This window comes from Chrysochloris asiatica, unplaced genomic scaffold (genome assembly GCF_000296735.1).
Source record: "Chrysochloris asiatica unplaced genomic scaffold, ChrAsi1.0 scaffold00186, whole genome shotgun sequence".
Lineage (NCBI taxonomy): Eukaryota > Metazoa > Chordata > Mammalia > Afrosoricida > Chrysochloridae > Chrysochloris > Chrysochloris asiatica.
Window position 1 is genome coordinate 5,747,786 of NW_006408704.1, and position 8,618 is coordinate 5,756,403.

Consider the following 8,618-nt stretch of genomic DNA (forward strand, 5'->3'; position numbering starts at 1 on the left):
TTGCTCTTGGTGTTTGTTTACAGGTTTAACTTACTATGTGACAGCTGGTCACTTACTTAACTTCTTTGGGCCTCCGAATGTCCATATGAACAAAGAGGAAGATAGACAGCCTGGGTCAGTCTGGCTGCTTAGAGATGAAACTTGGTTTGGGAACAGCCCCAACTCCATCCCCATGCACTTCATCATCTACACATCCCCCAGTGACTTCATTGGTTCATTTCCACTTGGCACAGGCTCTCAGGTATGGGACAAACGAGTCCCACTGCCAAACATTTTGTCTCCAACAGAGGTGGGAAGGACAGAGAACATACCCCTCAATTGTCTCCTACCTTCAGGAGGTGGGGAGAACTTTTCTACTCAGCAATCATGGTTCCGGGTCCTAACACATACACATATGCTGAGTGAATTCTGAGGTGCATGGGCTAACAGAAGCTGTGCTGCCTGGGGTCCCTCTCTCCCCAGGCCCATCTGTTCCCCTTCCAGCTGAGGCCATGTTCTCTTCAGGGACCATCTATAGCCTGCTGCTTCTCAGTGTGCTTTGGGTGGACTTCACCGTGGCAGGTTCCAGCTTTCTAAGCCCCGAACACCAGAAAGTCCAGGTAAGGAACCACCTCTCTGCCACTCCCATAAAACCCCACATTCTGATCAGGGTATCTGCTTCTAGCCCTGCTACTTAGCAACCAGCTACGTGCTCTACAACAGTGGCTCAACCTCTCTGAGCTTCAGCCTTCTCCCAGAGCACAAAGGAGGACTCTATGTCTAACCTAAGGCCCATCACTCTACTTTTGGAGGGCATGGGGGCTTAGGGCCCTAAAGAAAACATCCCCTCTTCCCAGCAGAGAAAGGAGTCCAAGAAGCCACCGGTCAAACTGCAGTCCCGAGCAGCAGAAGGCTGGCTCCACCCAGAATATGGAAGTCTGGAGGAAGGGGCAGAGGATGAGCTGGAAATCCGGGTGGGTACTTCTGCAGAGTTATGCCTTTGTGGTAGGAGGGAACTGTGGGGAGGGAAAAGGCAGGGGAAAATAGCTATAAACAGGGACGTATTAAAAAACTACTCACAAAATAGAAAACAGTACTAGAAGTTCCTTGAGCTCTTCCCTGGGCTCTCTGAGGTCTTTGCCCATTAAGAGACCAAATGCGTATAAGTATTTTTGCTACAGGGAATGGGGATGTACAAGGATTCTCAGGCAGAGGAGAGGAAGTCTAGCAGGCTCCAGGCTAGTCAGCAAATATGGTTCAAGAGATGGGTGTGCAAGAACTAAAGCGGGTCAGACTGAAGGTGTTTCTCTCCCCAGAAAAAGTTGCTTTAATCAGTGGGATCTCAAGACTTAACTTGGGAGTGGAGTGGTTTGAGACAGAACCGTGGCTAGCTGTCAGCACTTAATGCACTTCACCTGGAGACCAGAACAGGGTGCATCTGGTCTTCGCTAGGGTTTCTTTTTGCTCTGACAAAGCCTGCGTGGAGCCAGGAAAAACTTTAGAGGTGGTTCAAGTATTAGAAAAGGGATGAAGGATAGGGATTTTAGAGCTGTAATGTTGACTCTGTGGGTTTGGCAGTGGACTGCTAACCACAAAGTCAGTGGTTCGCATCTGCCAAGAGCTCTGAAGGAGAAAGATGAGGCTGTCGGTTCCTGGAGAGATGGACATTCCCAGAAACGCTGTACAGGAATGTTGTGTGTTATTGCACCAGACTACAAAGCCATTTGAACTACTAGATTGGTGGTTCAAACTCACCAGTCGCTCCTTAGAAACCCTATAAAGGGTTGCTATGGTTGGAATTGACTTGACGGCACTTAACAACAACATGAGTCAATGGATTGAAGGGAATGGGTTTGGTTGTTGGTTAATCTTACTGAAGGGTTGGCTGAGGTTCAGGGTATGTGTTGGGTTTCTTTCTTTTTTTACAAGCTTTTAGGCAATGGCACCTCTTTGGGAAAAAAAACAAACGGATTTCCCTAAGGTTGTTGTGAAGTGCCATTGAGTCATTTCCGATTCATAGTGACCGTGTATAGGGTTTCTGAGGAGCGGCTGGGGAGCTGGAACCACCGACTTTGAGGTTCAGACCAACCTTGTGGTCCAGTGCTTATCCTACAGCGGCACACCAGGACGTCCCTAGGGTGATACTCAGTAATGGCAATTATCCTGCTGTGCCTATGTAGAGTGATTTGTCATAGTGATTTATTATATATCACTTCATCTCAATTCTCCCCATTCATAGATGAGGTGGGAGCTCAGAGGGGTCCAGTTCCCTGAGGCACTCAGTCAGGGTCCACTCTAGTCCCCAAGCCTCCTCACTGGTGTAGTGGACAGAGTGTGCACAGTAGACTGGGAAAAAGGTCCAGGTAAGGCACCCACCTCTGCCTTCCCCGCAAAAAACCCACATTCTTATCAGGGTATCTGGCATGCCCCTTCTTGGCCTGGAGTCCTGGTATGTCACTGTAGGATAAGCACTGGACTGCTAACTGCCACCAGCTGCTCCTTGGAAACCCAATACAGTGTTGCTGAGTCAGAACCAACTCAACAACGTAACAACAACCTTGGCTTCTCTCTACTTACCTTCTTCTTCTGACAAGGATGTGTACCCGCCTCATGGTCCCCCAAATTCTTGTTCTCTGCTCCTCGCCAGAACCTAGAGGCATTCTCGGACCTTTCCTTCACACTGAATGAGACCTCCACCCACTACACTCCATTAGAATAGTCAAAAAAAAAAAAAAAAGAAAAAAAAACAACACTAAATTGAAACCTTTCCAGGTGAGAAGTCGGCCAGGTGGCAGCCACGCCTGATTGGCTCAAATTTAGCTCAGATGCAGAAGAGATTTTGGTGCTGATGACTTTAGGCAGGGCTGGGATTACTGGAAGTTTCTGGCCTTGGGAGAAACAAGCCCCACTGCCAGAACTGGAACCAGAAGTCTGAAGTGACTCAGAAGGTGTCGGGGTGGCAACATCACAACTCAACTCAGCCTCTGCTCAGCTGTCAAAGGCCCGCCCATGCCCGTGTCCCACCGCTCCTCCAAGATTCTCCTACAATCAAGTTTCTGACTTTTGAGACCAAGTCCTTCCACTCCCCACCCCTCTAACCTCCGCTGAATAGATGGGGCAGAGGACATGAGTGGAGGGGCATTCTCGAGTCACATGACACAGACCCTCCAACCAACAGTCTCCATGGCTAGAGCTCATGGTGCTTTTGAAGAAGTCTGAGTTGATCTCAGCCATGGGGGTGAAAGAAGGAGGACTAATATTTATCGAAGTGGGGGACCCAATCAAATCCTTCCTCACCCACTCCTTCACAGAGGATGGTAGGGGGAGGGGCAGCTGCCACCAAATGGTGACCCCATGTGTGTCAGAGCAGAACTGTGCTCCATAGTTTTCAAAGTCCATCACCAGGCCTTTTTCCAAGGCACTTCTGGTTACATTCAAACTTCCAACCATTTGTGCCACCCAGGGGCTCGGCTGAGGAAGTAATCAAGTAACTATTTGCTACTTGCGTAACTTCTCTATACCTGCTTCCTCCTCTGTAAAATAGGAATAGTGCCAGGAGTACCGCAATAGAAAAGGCTGCAGGGCTGGGTGGATTTTGAGTCCTAGATTCTAGTCCTTAGCCACTAGCTCCTTCTATGGCCTTGGGCAAGACATTGTGGGTTTCTGCTGCTTTATCTGAAAATGAGGATAAGGCCCCCTGTTGAGGGCAGGTGGTAGATGATCTAGGGTTCCCTTCCAACACAAAGATTCGTTTATTGATTCACTCAAACATCTGTGATGGTTAAGTTCCAGGCTACGGGAGATAAAGACACATTCTCAATTCAAGGAAATCCGTGGTGCAGCTGCAAGTAGAGTTCTTTCCCATTATCCAAATCATCTCCCCGAATGCCAAGAGAACAGGGCACTCTCTTTTCTGAAGGGAAGAAAGAGAGGCACAGAAAGGGGTTGGCTTGGTGCATCTTTCTAGACAAATGTCAGCTTCTTGATCATCCACAGAAGAAAGACCTACCTGTATGGGAGGAAGAACATCTGGAAACGGAGAAAGAGGAAACAGAAAGGAGAAAGGAGGTAGGGAAGGGATAGAAACTATCATTCAGGCTACTGCATCGTACACTGGGTAGACCCAATGTCCTCTACCCCTCATATCTCCCTGCCAGGACCTCCAATTCTACCACTGGCAAGTCAACCTTCTGTTTTTCTAAAATTGCTGAGAGGGATGGGGGAAGGGATCTATCTAGGGGAAACCCACAGATTAGCAACATGGAGACTGAGGCTAAAATACATGGAAGAAGCTACAAAGTATCCTGAAGGAGAGAGGGAAGCTGAAAGGGGCCTGGGAAGGCAGGGATGTGTGCCTCCTGGGGACAACAGCCATTCTCTCTATCCCCAGTGAGTGACAGCCTCTTTGGAATAAGGCTGTATGTTTGGAACAGGGCTAGGGATCTGTTACCTCTGACACCTACTGCAACCGCCCTGCTCCATCTCCTAGTTCAACGCCCCCTTTGACGTTGGAATCAAGCTGTCAGGGGCTCAGTACAAGCAGCATGGCGGGGCCCTGGGGAAATTCCTTCAAGACATCCTTTGGGAAGATGACAAAGGTAAGTCTTTGCCTGGGTGAGGCCATTTCTGAGTCTCTGTAGAGTCCCAAATGTCAGCCCTCCATGCAAAGTTTTCTCCTCCACAGACAGCCTCAATTTCCTTTTCCCAATGACTGCGGGAGGGTGGCGTGGATGGGTCATTTGAGTGGCTCAGGAGTGTTCCAAGAACTAACTTTGGGGCCCCATTTGAACCCCAATTTCCATAACTAACATGGAGCTGACACTGTGAGTGTATCCGTTATTTGGTGGGAAGTATCTTTCCTGTGTAACTTTATTTCATAAAGAGGAATCTGTGACCACATTCAATAGGCTTCTCAGCCAAGCAAACGGGCTTTACTTTGAATCCCACTACCTTAGATAGAAGAAACCATTCAACTGTTATCTGACCAAGCAGAAATACCTTTGTTTTTATTTGGAGGCGGATGAATACTTCATTTAGTGTTGGGGTTATGGTTAGGAATATGGTTAATGTGAGGGGTAGGGCTTGGGCTAGGGCTAGGATAAGGTTTGGTCTAATCTTAGGGATTTGTTTTGTTTTGTTGTTGAAAACTGGTATCTCTGGTTCCCTAGTGTCCATTTTTTAGGTCTGTGTGACTTTGCAGACTTCTAAATCTGGGTGATATTGTCATGTATGTTAGTCTCAGGTTGTTGGTTGCTGTTGTTGGTTCTCTGTCCAAAGAAGTCCCTTTAAGTAATTTTTGTAAGGTTGATCCAGTGATCCATTAATTTTTACAAATTTTTTTTTGTTTATCTGGAAATATCTTAATTTTGCTGTCATATTTCATGGACAGTTTTCTTAGGTATATGATTCTTAGTTGGCAATTTTTTCTTGCAGCTTTATATATATCATACTATTATTGTCTTGCCTGCATGGGGTCTGAGATGTCAGAGCTTAGTTTTATTAGTTTTCCTTTGCCAATAACATTTTGTTTTTCCTGAGTTGCTCTCAGGATTTTCCCCTTGTCTCTGGTTTTGAAAACCTTAATTATAATATGTCTTGGTGATTTTGTTTTGGGATCTATCCTGTTTGGAATTTATTTAACTTCTTGAATGTATTTTTTCTCAACTTCCATGATGTTAGGAAGGTTTTCTTCTAGCACCTGTTGCACAGTTTTCTCTATGGTTTTATTTGTCTCTTCCAGTTCTGAAATTACAATCACATGTAAGGTATTCCTCAGATAGTATCCCACATAATTTTTTAAGACTTTCTTCAGATTTAAAAAAAAAAAAAAAACAACTTTTTTCTGGCTGTTCCTCTTAAAGATGAATATGGAGAGATTGTTTTCAAGCTCAATGATTCGGCCATTGATTCAATTCTACTCTGCCCTTACAATGTATTGTTTCTCAAGTCTTGTTGTTAGTTGTCATCGAGTGGGTACACTATGCACAACAGAACGAAACACTGCCCGGTCCTGGGCCAATCTCATAATCGTTGCCATGTTTGAGCCCACTGATGCTGCCACTTTGCCAGTCCATCTCGCTGAGAGACTTCCTCTTTTTCTCTGACCCTCCATCATATCAGTGACTGACAGTATGTCCCAAGTATGAGAGACAAAGTCTGGTCATCCTGGCCTCTAAGGAGCACTCTGGCTGCACTTCTTCCAACACTGATCTGTTTGTTCTTTTGGCAGTCCATAGTACTTTCAATATTCTCCCCCAACACCAGAACTCAAAAGCATCAGTTTTTCTATGGTCTTCCTTATTCACTGTCCAACTTTCACATGCATATGAGGTTATTGAAAATACCATGGCTTGAGTCAGGTGCACCTTAGTCCTCAAGCTGACATCTTCACTCTTCAACACTTTAAAAAGGTCTTGTGCAGCAGATTTGCCTAATGCAATGCGTCATTTGATTTCTTGACTGCTGCTTCCATGAATGTTGGTTGATCTGAGAAAAATGAAGTGTTCGACAACTTCAATCTTTTCTCCACTGTTAAGAATGTTGTTTATTGGTACAGTGGTGAGGATTTTTGTTTTCTTTACATTGAGATGCAATCCATACTGAAGGCTGTGGTCTTTGATCTTCCTAAGTATTTTAAGTGTTCTTTGCTTTCAGCAATCAAGGTTGTATCATCTGTCTTCCTCCAATCCTGATGCCACATTTTTCTTCATATAACCCAGCTTCTCAGGTTATTTGCTTAGCGTACGGGTTGAACAAGTAAGGTGAAAGACACAACTTTTCCTAATTTTAAACCATTCGTTGTTACCATGTTCTATACGAACAACTTCCTCATGGTCTATGTACAGGTTCCTCATGAGCACAATTAAGTGTCTGGAATACTAATACTTTGCAGTGTTGTCCATTGCTTGTCATGACCCACACAATCGAAAGCCTTTGCGTAGTCAATAAAGCACAGGTAAACCTCTTTCTGATATTCTCTGCTTTCAGCCAAGATCCATCTGATGTCAGCAGTGTTATCACTCGTTCCACATCCTCTTTGGAATCTGGCTTGAGCCTCTGGAAGTATGGTTGCAGCCATTTCTGTATTATCTGAAGTCTTAACAATTAATTAATCTTCTGGTTTTCTAGTTGCTATTTTTGTATGGTTTCCAATTTTTCATTTGTCAAGTTTGTTCTTGTTTTCTCTTCCTGAATTATTCCTGGCTTTTGTTGATCTACATCAGTTCACTGACGGTAACTAAATAGCATTCTTTTAAGTTCCTTCTCAAGCAGTTCTGAGTCCATTTCTGGTTTATTTTCTGACTCTACATTTTGGTAACTTATTTGAGACACTTTGTTTCTTCATGTAAGCTGAAACTGCATGTTTTCTGCAAGACAGTGTGGTGGTGTTGTATTTATATTCAATTGATGATTGTATGTTGGTGTGTGTGACCATCTGTTTTCTCCTAGTGGATGTGGTAAGTCTGGAAGGAAGGCTGAACACAGTTCCCGGTTCACTATTTGTAAAGCACAGTTCAGGCCAGGTTCACATGCCTCTTGGAAGAACCCCAGAGGCTGAGCAGGAGGGGCTGCTCCTGGCTGCTGTTGGTGATGGCAGGCCTGGCTACACTTCCGCAACCAGCAGACTTGCACCCCCTTGTCTCGCACCTGCAGCCTGGCCCTGTGCCCACAGGCCACTCTATCACCAACCACTCCATGCCAACTGACAGCCCGCCTGGCTTCCTTCTCTCTCGCTGCTCCTATTCAGCACCTCTTCCAGTCAGCAAGCACTCAGTTCAACTTTCTGTCCTATCTTCTGAACATCAATGTTGCAGGACCACCATCTTTATCTATTTCACTTGTTCTCCCATGTTATTGGGACAGAGGGTCTGCTCAGTGTGCCTGCCTACTCCACTATTTTGAAACAGCTAACTTTGAAAGCACACTCTACAACATGCCAATCACTTCCTTACTGATAAGCCTTCTGCCCACCAGCACACAGTCCACATGAGCTAAGCAGATAAGGAAAGCAGCTCAGAGCTACTAAAGGATTTGCTCAGACACAGTCCAAACACCCGACACCCCTGGAGTCTTTCAGCTTCAAGGCCAGCCTCCATTACAACACATTGCCATTAGAGACGAAAAGCATCTCTGGGGGCACTGGCAGAAGAGCAGACTTGGAATTTTGACTAAACCTCTTTCTTTTCAGAGGTCCCAAGTGACAACTGATCATCCACAAGACTGAGCCCACTGCTTCGCTTTCCTCCTAACCTTAACAGCTTTCGTCTCGCTGTAAGGCTGCTTTTGCAATGCATCTCTGCACTAGTTTATGAGGTGAATAAATATTCAAACAGTACGCTGAGTGTTCAAAGTGGAAATTTATTTCACCAAAGAGGGAAATCTCGTATTTCACTGGAGAAAGAAAATTAATTGTAAAGGGAAACACAAAAAGCAACTCTTGGTCTATGATAAATGGGAGAAAAAAAATACATGTGGCAAGACAGGTGTGCATGCTTAGAAAGCAAAATTAAACCAACACAGATCCGCAGAGAAAAGTACTTTGAAAACACAGAACAGAAGGAAGGGAAAAGGAAAGAAAATAAACTAGTGATGGAGGAAGGAAAGGAGAAGGGAAAGAAGACAGTTCTTGAAGCGTCAGC

The 8,618-nt window shown here is 45.2% G+C and overlaps 1 protein-coding gene across 1 annotated transcript; it reads left to right on the plus strand.

Moving 5' to 3' along the window:
- The first annotated feature begins 491 nt into the window (after window positions 1–491).
- On the plus strand, window positions 492–8,254 carry GHRL (ghrelin/obestatin prepropeptide). The gene is made up of 4 exons (XM_006872205.1): window positions 492–599; window positions 837–953; window positions 4,469–4,577; window positions 8,238–8,254. Exons 1-4 carry the CDS (start codon window positions 492–494, stop codon window positions 8,252–8,254), a joined length of 351 nt encoding a protein of 116 aa, XP_006872267.1.
- Window positions 8,255–8,618: the final 364 nt, after the last annotated feature.

Coding starts and splice junctions, on each gene's coding strand:
- GHRL (XM_006872205.1), top strand. CDS start 492: ATGTTCTCTTCAGGGACCATCTATAGCCTGCTGCTTCTCAGTGTGCTT. Junction 600..836: donor CCGAACACCAGAAAGTCCAG/GTAAGGAACCAC, acceptor CCCTCTTCCCAG/CAGAGAAAGGAGTCCAAGAA. Junction 954..4,468: donor AGGATGAGCTGGAAATCCGG/GTGGGTACTTCT, acceptor TCCATCTCCTAG/TTCAACGCCCCCTTTGACGT.